The sequence below is a fragment of the Mesoplodon mirus genome (genome assembly GCF_964341445.2).
Source record: "Mesoplodon mirus genome assembly, chromosome: 9".
Lineage (NCBI taxonomy): Eukaryota > Metazoa > Chordata > Mammalia > Artiodactyla > Ziphiidae > Mesoplodon > Mesoplodon mirus.
In genome coordinates this window covers 100,182,207-100,196,788 of record NC_138985.1, presented here as the reverse complement: position 1 = coordinate 100,196,788, position 14,582 = coordinate 100,182,207, and the positions used below count along the sequence as shown (strand labels likewise).

Below are 14,582 nucleotides of genomic sequence, written 5' to 3'. Positions count from 1 at the left end.
ATTTGAACCCCAATTTGCATCCGCCTTACAGGAGGATTAATTCACAAAGATCCCTCTGGAGTCAATGCTCTCTTAAGCAGATTGCCTTCCTGATCGAGGAGGATGATAGTTCTTTAGGCAACGCATAAATAGGCAGCATTTTAAAATTACTGTTTGGGGCTTCCCTGGTGGCGCAGTGGTTGAGAGTCTGCCTGCCGATGCAGGGGACATGGGTTCGTGCCCCAGTCCGGGAAGATCCCACCTGCCGCGGAGCGGCTGGGCCCGTGAGCCATGGCCGCTGAGCCTGCGCGTCCGGAGCCTGTGCTCCACAACGGGAGAGGCCACAACAGTGAGAGGCCCGCGCACCGAAAAAAAAAAAAAAAATTCCTGTTTGCATTAAATTTAATATTCTTCATCTTTTGCATTGTTTAAACAGCTTAAGCAAAACTAGGAATTCTTGTTTCTAGTGATGGACAGTATTTCATTATATCTCAGGAAGCCAATGATTCCAATCTTCTTGTCCAGTTTTACTGAGATTAAATGCAATTCTTCTGTAACTGCTTCCAAGCCTGAAACAAAGTGATAAGCTAAACAGTTCAAGTACAGATGCTCTCTCAGTTTACTGGATTTCTCTCTTTTTTTCCCTCCCTCTTACTCCCTTTTCTCCTCTCTTTCTCTCTCCCACCATCATCCTTCTTTCTTTCTCTTCTTCCTTCCTTCCTTGTTCTTTCTTTGCTCACTCTTTTCCCTCTTCCTCCCTCCTTGAACCACAGGCCAACTATATTGGGCAAATGTAGGTGTTCTTATCCTGTTAGTGTATCATGTTCTTCAGATGGACTGTAGACCCCTAAAATTATATGCAAAATTTTGGACTGTCACCATTTGTCAGTTTTCCTGCTGAGAACATTTATAACTTTTTTTAGATCCTCAAAAGAGTCTGTGACCAAAAGAAGGTTGAGAAACACTAGTCTAAGATTACACAGGAGTCATCTGTCTTCAGGGCTGAATTTGACTGTAGACTTCTCTGAAACACTTGAGTTAAAGAACTTCACATCGTTTGGCAACCACAGGAGCCAGTCCTAGGAATGTGGGCTCGACCTTCAGAACCACCAGAAAGACATCCTACATTCAGCTCGTTCACTTCTGCCCATGATTAAGGCTGCTAAGCAGGGTTTTCTGTTCTTTAAAAAAAAAAAAAGTAAGGAGGTTATAAAGAGATAAGCAGAAGCTTCCAAGTAGATTGAAGAATAAAAAGCTTATATGTGAATGACCAATTCTTGCACCTCACCACCTGGAGGGTATCTTCATGAGTTACTCTATTTTGGTCATGTTCCTTTGTAATTAAATTGGGATGCTAGGTATTCATTTGCTTTGTTAGTTAATTTCAGTCTTCTTCCTAAAGAAGAAACTTAGTGGTGCTGGATGAAGGCTGTTCAGAGAGAACTAGACATGGCCCCTATCCTCCAAGATGATATAAGAACCAAGTTGGAAATAATATAGAATATCAACAGATTCAGCATAAAATATATTAATACATAAATGGTCTACTGGCACCATGCACAAGCCAAGGTAACTTTATTTTGGGTGGAATAAAGGACTATAACTGTGGCTCTTCCAGGTCTAGAGAGGGACCAGCACATAAATAATAATCATCTTCCTTCAGGTTAGCCTGGTTACACTTCTAGAGGAGTAGGGCAAGTGATGGCTGGGTACATTGGCTTGGTGTGGATATCCTAAGTTTAAGGAGCTGTTTTCATAGGTGGGAATGAAAACAATACTCTGAGCTAAGCATGAACAATGCTGCTGGTATGAGGTAGCCTGATGGAAGGTGGAGACTCAGCATTTAATGGGAAACAAGGCCTTAGGAAAGTGGGATGGTGTTTTTTTTTTGGAGACTAGAAGAAGAAAATGATGTCTCGTGGCTGATGATGCCAGAGCAGGGAAGGTGTGCATGGATATAGCAATGCAGGGAGAAGTGGAAAGGCGTGTACCATCCATGGCAAAGAAGAAATGGACTTTGAAAGGATTAGATGAAACCCAAAGCAGTATTAGCATACACCATCGGGTATGCTGAATAAAGGGCAGAGATGAGTCATGGGTGACTTAGGTTTCCTGTTTGCAGTGGGAAGACCTCTTGATGTTGAAATATTCCAAGGCCATGGGACCTGGGAAAGAAAGTCACAGAGAGATGAAAAATAGCTGTATCTTCATCACATTTGATTAGAGCTGTGGGTCTGAGCTGAAAAGAGCATGGGTCTGAGCTGTCTTAGAGGGGTAGATTCTAGGGTAAAAAGAAGGCAGATATGTCTGTCATCTACCTACAGAGTGTAGCTGGGTCCCCTGATATGGATGCGCTACAGAAAGAACCTGATGTGCTTGGGGCAGACAAGCAGAGGAAGAGCCTTCCTTTCTGACTCTGAAGCCTGGGCTAGTGGTGTATGCTTTTTTGCTATTCATCATCCTTTTGAGATTACCTTTTATTATCTTTTTCTAACAGGTTAAGAAAATAATGATACTTACCCCCTTTTTAGAAGTGAAATAATGACTTCTTCGTTTGCCTGGCCATTGCAACGCTAGAATGGTATAAGAAAGCAATATGTACAGCTATCTAGCGTTAAACTTACTCTATTCATGGGTAAGAGTCATTAATTTTCATGAAGGAAAAGAAATGTACACACAAGGTTTTTTTGCGTGTATATACTAAGTAAATCTTTTGAAATCAGTCATTTGCTCCACAGATATTTATTCAATGAATACTTTAAACACAGTATCCTATGGGAAGACCTGAGATGCCAAATGCAGAAGGAGTATAGCAATTCATCTCTGGAATCAACTTGCCTGAATTGGAATCTGGACTCTGCCACTTACTAATGGTGTGATCTTGGGCAAGTGGTTCAACTCTTGTGTTTCTTTCCTGATCTTTTTTTTGCGGTACGCGGGCCTCTCACTGTTGTGGCCTCTCCCGTTGTGGAGCACAGGCTCCGGACGCGCAGGCTGAGCAGCCATGGCTCACGGGTCCTGCCGCTCCGCGGCATGTGGGATCTTCCCAGACCCGGGCACGAACCCGTGTCCCCTGCATCAGCAGGCGGACTCTCAACCACTGCGCCACCAGGGGAGCCCTTTCCTGATCTTTAAAATGGGAATAATAGTAATAATAATTAACCTTGTGCTGTTTTTGGGGGGAGTAAATGAGTTAGTATGTATTAAGCGTTTATAACAGCACCTGGCAATTAGTAAACACTAAATACATATTAGCTCTTGTTATTATTGCCTTATGTAAATTACCACATAATTAAATACATAGTTTATCAGCTGGCCACAATTTTCCTTTAAGAGATGTTTACATCAAAAGTCGGCCAAGATTTGCCAGCTCCTTTGAAATTTTTCAAAGGGCAAACACAGTTATCAAATGCTGAAGGATTTAGATGAGGCATACTTCTTTAATTTACAAAAATTTCCTTTTTACTTTAGACATTATATAAATAGCTAATGGGTACATATATCTGTATATCATGTAAGTGGTATTTGTCCTATGTGATTTCTCTTTTTAAAAGTACACAGACACACCATATATACATATGTATATGAGTGTATGTGTATATATATATAAAATACACACACATATATAAGACATATTTATAAAGATACTACCTACTCCCAATTTAGAGTTTAATCTCTTTTCTCCCCCTTCCCAGGAATCAGTATCTATTCAGTGCCATTATTTACACAGCACATGTGGAAATGATTGAGGACCTGCATTTTGGTGTTGCCTCTATGTTGGCTTTGGTTTGTGGGGTTTTTAGCTGCTATCTTGGTAATCTCAGCATCTAGCCCCATTGCTCATAGCTGCTCCATTTCATCCTTGGATATGAAGGACTCATTGCCATGAGACAGTGGCTTGCTTTTATTTTCTTGCTGACAGCTAAGTGGTGATGCCGAGGAAATTTGCCAGTCGAGTCTGACCTTTGATAGGGAGCTGTTTATTTTATTTCATTTTCTATTTTTTTATAAAGTTATTTTATTTATTTACTTTTGGCTGTGTTGGGTCTTTGTTGCTGTGCACGGGCTTTCTCTAGTTGCAGCGAGCCAGGGCTACTCTTTGTTACGGTGTGCAGGCTTCTCGTTGCAGTGGCATCTCCTGCTGTGGAGCATGGGCTCTATGTGTACGGGCTTCAGTAGTTGTGACACGTGGGCTCAGCAGTTGTGGCTCGTGGGCTCTAGAACGCAGGCTCAGTAGCTGTGGCGCATGGGCCTAGTTGCTCCATGGCATGTGGGATCCTCCCGGACCAGGGCTCCAACCCGTGTTCCCTGCATTGGCAAGTGGACTCTTAACCACTGCGCCACCAGGGAAGCCCAGGAAGCTGTTTAAATAAAATCAGATGATACGCTGGTTGTGCTTCTTACTCCCCACAGTGCACTACTGACCTTATTGGGTGATGTTTTCCTTCTGAAATGAAACTTAAAAGGCATATAGACACAATTTACAAAAAAAAAATTTCTCGCTCACTATCTGAGCTTCAAGTATTAGAAACTGGACAGTATATAGAGTGTATACTGAATCTTGTTTTTGTAGTTTTTTTTTTTTTTTTTTTTTTTTTGCGGTACGCGGGCCTCTCACTGTTGCGGCCTCTCCTGTTGCGGAGCACAGGCTCCGGACGCGCAGGCTCAGCGGCCATGGCTCACGGGCCCAGCTGCTCCACGGCATGTGGGATGTTCCCAGACTGGGGCACGAACCCCTGTCCCCTGCATCGGCAGGCAGACTCTCAACCACTGCGCCACCAGGGAAGCCCAGGAAGCTGTTTAAATAAAATCAGATGATATGCTGGTTGTGCTTCTTCCTCCCCACAGTGCACTACTGACCTTATTGGGTGATGTTTTCCTTCTGAAATGAAACTTAAAAGGCATATAGACACAATTTACAAAAAAAAAATTTTCACTCACTATCTGAGCTTCAAGTATTAGAAATTGGACAGTATATAGAGTGTATACTGAATCTTGTTTCTGTAGTTTTTTTTTTTTTTTGCGGTACGCGGGCCTCTCACTGTTGTGGCCTCTCCCGTTGCGGAACACAGGCTCCGGACGCTCAGACTCAGCGGCCATGGCTCACGGGCCCAGACGCTCCACGGCATGTGGGATCTTCCCAGACCGGGGCACGAACCCGTGTCCCCTGCATCGTCAGGTGGACTCTCAACCACTGCGCCACCAGGGAAACCCCGTTTTTGTAGTTTTATCAATAACTCAACCGTCTAAGTTCTAAGCCATGGTGCTCTGCTGATCTTTTGCCAGTGAAATAAAACTACAAAAATAAGGTCACGTAGAAAAATTGTAACATATTCTGCTGATTCCCTTTCCCTTTATCCTTTGTTAACCCCCTACCTCACAGGTTACATTTGTCATTTTGTTTTCTCCAATTTGATCTTTATTTCCACTGAGGGACAGAGTACAAGCCAATACCTAGTAGTTCAGAATGAAAGCTGTTTTCTCTAATTTCAACCGCCACTGGAATGTTCTCACCAAACTTCTGGCTAACTTTCTTCAACTGAAATCATTTATTTTATTATATAATTGGTAGATCAAATCGGTCAGTCTACAAATATTTATTGATATGGTTCACCGTTGGTGGTGTAGAGGAATTATTATGGGAACAAGGTGTAACTATTTGTTGCCATAGATTCTGATGGAATGGATTTAATTTCTTGTATATACATGCAGCTGTATTGTATCAGCCAGCTGTATTCCTGCATAACAAATCACCGCTAAACTCATTAGCTTTGACAGCCATCATTTGTTGTTAGAGTTCACATGTCTGTGCCTTGGCTGGAGGTGGGCTGATTTAGGCGTGGAGGGTCAGGGGCAGCTGGGTGATTTTGCTGATTTCAGCTAGATTCACTCACATGTCTAAGGCTGAGAGTTAGCTGATCTTGGCCAGGCTCATCTGGGAGCAACTCTGATTTATGTGTCTGTCCTCCTTCTGGGATCAGTAGATTGTCCTGGCGCATCCTTCTCATCAGTGTGATGGCAAAGGTACAAGTGCGTAAGTTCAGTTGTACAAGTGCATTTCAAGACTTGACTTGTGTTACAAAGCTAACATCCTTTTGGCCAAAGCCAGTCATGTGGCCAATCCCAGGGTAGGGATTAGTCCCCAGTGGGAGGGCACTGCAAAATTACATGGCAAAGGACAGGGATAGAGGGACAACTGAAGAACTGGAGCTAGTTATGCAATTTATAACATATATTAAGGTACTCATTGACTCTTATTAAGTCAAGGGACTCTAAAGGGGCCACTTGACCCACTAAGGCTTCTACCTAATAATTACCATCATAAAATATGAAGCAGAACCGGCAGAAGCAGGCCATGTCCATGTGCGATCATCCAGGGACAGTATATTCCCAGTATAGGAAATTTAGAAATAGTATGAAACTAGAGAAAAAAACAGTCACTCATGTTCTGGATTATTCTCCAGAGATATTTTTACTATTTTGACATAATTCCTTTCAGTCTTTTTTTCTATCAGTTTCTTCATTAATAGTACATAAATTTATATTCAGGTTTTTTCCTTAATATTCTATCATAACTCTTTGCCTTGTTATTAAAAAGGGTTTAAACATGTAACATTACTGGCTGCACAATATTTCCATTGTATGGATGTACCCTAATTCATTCACTTTGCCCTTCCTTCTTACTCTTTTGGTTACTTTCAGTGTTTTGTGATTATAAATAATGCTGCAGTGAGCATATTTGTGCACACATCTTTTTAAAAAAAATATTTATTTATTTTATTTTATTTTTGGCCGCATTGGGTCTTAGTTGCAGCACACAGGCTCTTTGTTGTGGCACAGGGCTTCTCTCTAGTTCTGGCACGCAGGCTCCAGGGCACGTGGGCTCTGTATTTGAGGTGCGCAGTTTCCCGAGTGCGTGGGCTCTGTAGTTTGTGGCACACAGGCTCTCTAGTCGAGGCATGCAAGCTAAGTAGTTGTGGCGTGCTGGCTTAGTTGCCTCACAGCACGTGGGATCTTATTTCCCTGACCAGGGATCAAACCCACATCCCCTGTATTGTAAGGCAGATTCTTTACCACTGGACCACCAGGGAAGTCCCTGTGCACACATCTTTATCTACATGTTTAGTTGTTTCTTTAATGGATCGGGAGATCTGGGTTCTGCCACATATTTGCTGTGTGATTTAGGCCTGCATGTTAGTTTCCTTATCTATAAAAACACATATCTGAGGTTGATGGCCTTAAACTTCTTTCTAATTCAAAAAACATCTTTCAAGGTAGAGTAATAAATTGCCGTACTGAAATGGAAGCATGAAGGCAACACCAGTTGTTTGTCCCCAAAAGGTTCAGGGTAGGAGAGGCAGCTTCCTTGGGCTTTTCTCTTGCAAGAGTTCAGGGGAAGTTTTGTTTCATAGTTCACATATCATTATTTGTCCTTCAGTGTCCATCTCTGATACAGCAAAGATTATATAAAAAATTTTAAAATAGGGGTGTAGGCCACTGAGCGTGAAGAATATAAACTATCTTGGGCTTCCCTGGTGGTGCAGTGGTTGAGAGTCCGCCTGCCGAGGCAGGGGATACGTGTTCGTGCCCCGGTCCGGGAAGATCCCACATGCCGCAGAGTGGCTGGGCCTGTGAGCCATGGCCGCTGAGCCTGCGTGTCCAGAGCCTGTGCTCCGCAACAGGAGAGGCCACAGCAGTGAGAGGCCCGCGTACCACAAAAAAACAAAACAAAAAACAAACAAAAAAAGAATATAAACTATCTTGACCTATTTTATGAATGTGTGTGCTTTGAGAATGGCTTAGCCAGATTGGAAGAACTAATTTCATTACCTGCCTCTATTTTGCTTGTAATTTTGTATTTGCTTTTTGTATTTATTTTTACCTATTGTGCCTTGTGAATTATGTTTCATCACAGTAATTGTAACCACACAGCCATGGGATCTGGCCTTATCTCACCATTTCCTGGTAATTGCATGTGACCTTTTCCTCAGGGATGCCTCCTTAACTGTTAATTTTAATATATACTGAGACTATATTTCATCTTACTATCTCTCTTCCAGTCTCTGCTAGGGGTAAATATTGCTCAGTGTGGACAGGCTGTAAGTGCTGACAAGGCAGAGGTATGAACACATCATTGCTGAGTGGAGAAAATGTGATCTGTGCTCTCTGTCTCTCCAGCCCCTCCTGACATCTGTCCTAAGTGTGTCTTCCTTACAGGTGGCAGAGACCTCATGCCTCAGCTCATTCTGGGAGTGGTGTTAGGTGCTTCGTTTGGTTCCTCATCCAGTTGCTTCCCCAAGCTGAGCTGGGGGGCCCATCTGCCCAGCAGGGTTCTGCATCAAGTACAGTGTGGTCTCCATCCTCTGGCTGCCTTCAAAAGGACCTTTGTTACCTGCCCCTCCCGCTCGGCCAGGATGTGGCGCACACCCCGGGAATGATGGAAATCCTCCATCACCCCGTAGCACTCAGCAGCTCCATAGAACCAGCTCTAAAAGCAAACACCTTCAACCAACCTAAGTCTTGCCCGTCTTTATTTGACCTCAGGAAATAAATTGGGGCTGGAATAATTAACTGAGTCAGTTAGAAATTGGATTTGGGGGAAAATTATTTTCCATGGTGCATGTGAATCTAACCTTTCCCTGTGTTTGAAGGAAGTTGCTTATGAAATACAACCTTCCCTGGTGGCGCAGTGGTTGAGAGTCCGCCTGCCGATGCAGGGGACATGGGTTCGTGCCCCCGTCCGGGAAGATCCGACATGCCACGGAGCGGCTGGGCCCGTGAGCCATGGCCGCTGAGCCTGCGCGTCCGGAGCCTGTGCTCCGCAACGGGAGAGGCCACAACAGCAAGAGGCCCGCGTACAGCAAAAAAAAAAAAAAAAAAAAGAAATACAACCTTAACAATTGCGAACTTTAGTTTTTAGCTTCCGTGCCCACTCTTCACTGCCCTCTTGACAGTTCTGAATGATGTTCATGTACCTTTTCATAAGAAAAGTTGAGCCCAATTCTTGAGTGTAAAATAATTCATAATGTGAATGACTTTGCTCCCCTGGACAGTAATAGTTCATGAAGCACCTGGTGTGTGTGTGTGTGTGTGTGTGTGTGTGTGTGTGTGTTTAAACGTTTTCATAAAGCAAGGGAGCATATCTTTGCTTTATTTTAGTCTTGTTTTAGTAAAACTGGTAAAGGTGAGGAATGCTGACTTTGGGAATCTCTGACTTGTTTTCTCTTGTTCTGCACCTGTTTGCAGCCTTCTTGCTATTGTTCCCTTTCCTGCCCTCCTCCCTCCTTTCCCAGGGCTATGCTGAGGTACCTGCTCTGATGTAACTTGGTAAGAAATGCAGGGTACCATGCAGGCTCCCAGGAGAATGTCACTGAGGGATGGAGGTGCTTCTGTCTGTTCGGTGCTATTGCTTTGTTGTGATCCCCAGGCCCGTGATCGTCATGAAAGCCAGAGGCAAGCCAAGACCAGACTTGGCAAGATGCCGCCCTTTCCTCTGGATGAGCATTTCATCCATTTCAGCAAAGGGCAGATGTCTGTTACAAACTCTGAAGTTTCCTAGAGGGCTAAGTAAAATTCTGGAAGTCTAGGTCAGGTGTAAGGCATAAGTGGCGCTGTAGAGAAGCAGACTAGGACCAATGATGGGGAGTGAGAAGAAAAAGAAGAAAACAAATAACCATCCACTGGGGAGAAGGACAGAGACCTGTCTCCAGTCCTGTTTCCTGAGACCCTGGTTGTCAACCATTCGCTTCTTTCCTTCTTATTTTTAAATTCATTTCTTTCTTTCTTTTTCTTTTCTTTCTTTCTTTCTAGATAATATATTAATTGGTTTGAAAACCAAAAAGTATAAAACACTACACATTGAAATTCTCTCTCCTATCCTATTCCCCATCCACCTAGTCTCCTTCCTTCTCTGCCCAGAGAGCCTAGTTTCTTTCTTTTATATGTATCCTTCCAGAGTTGCTTTAGGCATCCTTACACTCAAGTGAATGCAAGTATAGATTCTCACTTTGTCATTCATTTCTTCATCCATTTATCTCCTCTCTCACATCCTCATTTTATTTCCTTTTATTCTACTCACAATAATTCTTTGTTGGAGTTTTTTTTTTTGAGGAGAAAGGTCAGTGCCATTTGTTTTACTTATACCTGATGCCCTGAACAGATTCACATGTGTGCTTATCTTTTTCCCACAGATGAAGTGGAGAGTGAGAAATGGTACCTGTCTACAGACTTTCCATCAACAACCATCAAGACAGAGCCAATCACGGACGAGCCGCCCTCAGGACTAGTTCCATCTGTCACTCTGACCATCACTGCCATCTCTACCCCTTTTGAAAAGGAGGAACCCCCTCTGGAAATGAACACTGGGGTATACTCATTTTTCCTCCATATAAACAGATTGGATCAAAAGATACGGATCCTCTTTCTCCAATAAGGCATTTAATCTTTTTGGAGCTAGTGGTTGTATATGTTTAAAGATATATAACTATATATGTATGTATGTATGTAAAAATGTATTTATGTATATATCTAGGATATGTTGATTTGGTGTCAGCATTGCTTATATCACTTCCTTTAAAGGCATTTCCAGAAAAATTGGTAGCAAGTCTCATTTCATTTTTTCTATGATTGCTATTACAAAATTTAAAAAATACATAGATATCCACGGGGAAAAAAAATTCTCCCTGGGACTGATTTTTAAGCCAGTGGAAAGGGAGTGGTTATGATGATGATGCGATCCATGGCTTTCTGTGCCGTGGCAATAGGGAATGCTAGTTCCTGTGTAATACTTTACTTTCCTAGTGTAGTGCTCAGTTGCCCTGGCTTAATTCAGGGATCTCCCACCTACCAATTCCTAATGTATTCCCTGTGGAAAACATAAGAAATCTGGAATTTCTTCCTTGCTCAGTTCCACACCTACAGCAAGTAAGATTTAGTTTTACTCCACCTTCTCTTTGGGTATTTCAGTGTCTGGTGATGGACCAGAGTCATACTTGTACATCTTCTTCCAGATATTGGAATCCAGTCCTAACTTTCCTTAAATTCAAAGTCACAGGTTATAAACAATGACTCCACTGACGGTCTCTAAGTCAGATCTCCTCTGAGCTAGGTATAGTGGTCCACCTGTTCAGGAAAAGGTAACACAGCAGTGGTGGGGCCACTGAGGCTTTGCTGCATACTCACTCCTGTGCTCTTTGCCTTCCGTGCGTGTGGAAGATGAGGGATTGTGGACAGAGCATTTCTGCACTGCCCTCTAGAATTCCCTTCTCAATAGCTACCTGAGTCTGTTAATCGGACTAGGCTTCTGGAGTCTGTATTAGTCTCCTTGCTCCATGAGATTTTAGTTCAGTTCGTTTTCAAGCATGTCACTAAGAAAGGGCAGGGTCATGGCCTTGCTCCCCATGCACAGGCCAGATACCTTTCCTCCTTCCTGTACTCAGTGTTTCATGGTTAGTTGCTGTCAGTTGTCAGGAACCCGGAGAGAATGGATGCAGCTGGGTTCACACAGTTCCTACCGCAGGACACACTGCTGGAGGCCATGACCCTTAAAAATGTACCAGACTATTTTGTGATAAAAGGCCTTTATAGTCCATAAAAACAATAGAAAGAAAGCACTGATAAGTGAGCCCTGAAGTTTTTTGGTTTTTGTTTTTTTTCTGGCTGCACCATGAGGCTTGTGGGATCTTAGTTCCCCAACCAGGGATTGAACTCAGGCCACAGCAGTGAAAGTGCTGAGTCCTAACCACTGGACCACCAGGGAACTCCCGAGCCCTGGGTTCTTAATTTTAGAATTCTGAGGGCTCCGTCACCTGTACTGCCAGGTTTGGCAATGAGGGAAAGGTTAAGGACTAAAACACCTCCCTGTCCAAGAAGCAGCCTGCACTCAGCCGGGCCTCGCCAGCCCCAGAGAAGCAGGGCTGCCCTGGGAGGAAGACACAGATGACAAATAACTCTCCGGGGTGTTTCTTCAGGTTTGTTATTGGTTTTTAAAAACTGTGTTTGAAATTCTTCCTTTAGGTTGATTCCTCGTGCCAGACAGTTATTCCTAAGATTAAGCTGGAGCCTCATGAAGTGGATCAGTTCCTAAACTTCTCTCCTAAGGAAGGTCTGTCCACTCTCTCCTTTGGGTTAACAGATGTGGGTGCACCGTCTAAAGAGATGGGGAATGTGCGAGACAGTGCTGGGCTTGACTGTACCAAAGGCAGAACTTGCTTTATGAAATAGCTCTGTTCTTGATTGTAAATACAAACTTTGAAAGCTAAGTTTTTCCAGCTAAATCATTACCTTGTACCCCTAGGCACGGTGACTTTTCAGCATGTTCATAGACTGCTGTGACTTGGGTGCTGACAAGGGGACAAGGGAACCGCTGCCCTCAAGCCCTCGTGTGGATAAAACCCAGCTCCCTGTCCTGGAGTGATGATCCACAGAGGCAAATAGGGACATATCCAGAAAGGCACCTGGCCTACTTACAACGATTCTAGTTTAAACCCTTTGTGACGTGAATTCATGGTTTATCTGTCTGAACAATTCAATGTTTTTAAATGTTGATTTCAGATGAGAGTTGTTGCAAGGAGCCTCCTTTGTTCCTGCATCCTATTGGGCTTCTTGCCATCCATTTAGAATTAAGTAGTGTCACACTTGGGGTTATCACACTTTCACTTTCTTCTTTCTCTGTGTCAGTCTTTTTCTTGTCCCGTATGAAGTCCATAGTCAGGAATCCTGAACGTAGACCCCTAAGTCTCACGGAGCCTAGGAAGCTCTCTCGGCATTTTTTAAATTCTTTTCTTTCTTTCTTTCTTTCTTTTTTTTTTTGGCTGCGTTGGGTCTTCGTTGCTGCACGCAGGCTTCAGGAGTTGCGGCGAGCGGGGACTACTCTTTGTTGCAGTGCGTGGGCTTCTCACTGCAGTGGCTTCTCTTGCTGGGGAGCACGGGCTCTAGGCACGCGGGCTTCAGTAATTGTGGCACTTGGGCTCAGTAGTTGTGGTGCACAGGCTTAGTTGCTCCGTGGCATGTGGGATCTTCCCGGACCAGGGCTTGAACCCGTGTCCCCTGCATTGGCAGGTGGATTCTTAACCACTGTGCCACCAGGGAAGTCCCTCTCAGCCTTTTTAATTGGGTTACTTTGCACAGATCCTGCTCTTAATTCTGTGCCTTCAGACAAGCCATCCCCTCCCTTTTTATTTATTCTTTTGGCACAAGGTTAGAAAGGTAGAAGGGTAGCTCATTGGTGTGGTCGACAAATAGGAAATTAGTATATGCACTTGTCATGGGAAGGGTATCCGTGCTACCATGGGAAGGGTATCCGTGCTACGGTGTAGATGTAATGTGCAGATGTTACATAGTAGCAGTGCTCACGGAAACAAAGTCTACCTTCATTCCACCAGAAACATACTCAGGATTTGATCCATGACAACTTAATCAAGGTTGGCATTTACCCTTTATCATCAGTAAAGAAAGGATTCTGTTTTTAAAATTAGAAATACTGACTAAAATCCATATTGAGACAGTATTTCTTTTCACTGAGTGATATATGTTTTAGTGCCTTTCAGCTTTATATACTGCTCCAAAGTAATTCCTTTCATTTTTGTGACACTGGTTACAACTATCACATACATCTTGCTTTTTTAATCTATGTTGCAATATGCTTCAGAAAATGTCACAACTGTACCAGTGAATCCCCTAGTGGCTTCGGAATCTGGGATCACTGGAGGAGAAACGTTTCAAGGGTAAAGTAAATGGCCGTCCTTCCTCATTATCCTAGATATACAGAGAGGAGGAAATTCAATATCCTTGAATGCAACAGGGCTTCTAGGCAAAGTAGCCGGTTGTCCCCAGCCCTGTCAGTAAGTAATCCAAGAGCAACGTTTCAAGTGATATTTAGAAATCTGATACCGAGGCACCTGTGGCCAGGGCAGTAGCTCTTAATAAGTAAGAGGAGATTCGAGTCTGCTTCACTTTTCCTGCCATGCCATTTTCATTGTTTGTGGAGCACCTTCTGCTGGGAAAGGAGAAAGGTATTAGAATAATTAGGGCTGTGCCTAGTGAAAGGGACAAGTGAGCTCTGGTATTCTTGGTTAGTTCTGCAGACTAACCGCTCAGCACGGCAGACAGCGGGAGCCCCTGTTAGGTTTGGCCGCTCCTGGGTTTTGTGTTGTTTTTGTTTGCTTGTTTGTTTGTTTACCATGGTTAAAAGATAAACATTGTTAAAAGATAAACTCTAAAAAATTAAAAATTTTAAGAGCTTATTTGAGCAAAACTTAATTACATTCTGCAGCGCCAAACCAGTTACAAGTTTCCACCGACAGGAGCTGGGGGGAGACTTTTATAAAGAAAAGGTGGAAGCAAAGTAAGGAAATTATTATTTTTTTTTAATTAAATTTTTTATTTTATTTTTGGCCGCCTTGGGTCTTTGTTGCTGCGTGCAAGCTTTTCTCTAGTTACGGCGAGCGGGGGCTACTCTTCGTTGCTGCGCAGGCTTCTCTCTGTGGTGGCTTCTCTTGTTGCGGAGCATGGGTTCTAGGCGCACAGGCTTCAGTAGTTGTGGCACGCAGGCTCAGTAGTTGTGGCTCACAGGCTCTAGAGCGCAGGCTCAGTAGTTGTGGCGC

General features: G+C 43.5%; 1 protein-coding gene across 2 annotated transcripts in view; it reads left to right on the top strand.

Moving 5' to 3' along the window:
- The window catches only part of CREB3L2 (cAMP responsive element binding protein 3 like 2), a 122,645-nt gene that overhangs the window by 76,961 nt on the left and 31,102 nt on the right, over positions 1-14,582 (top strand). For both annotated transcript variants that reach the window (XR_014295031.1, XM_082632690.1), the window contains exons 3-4: positions 10,170-10,345; positions 11,995-12,082. Coding sequence is in view for 1 of the 2 variants with exons in the window: in XM_082632690.1 (XP_082488816.1) it covers positions 10,170-10,345; positions 11,995-12,082 (264 nt within the window). In the remaining variant the exon portion in view is untranslated. The remainder of the gene's footprint in view (positions 1-10,169; positions 10,346-11,994; positions 12,083-14,582) is intronic.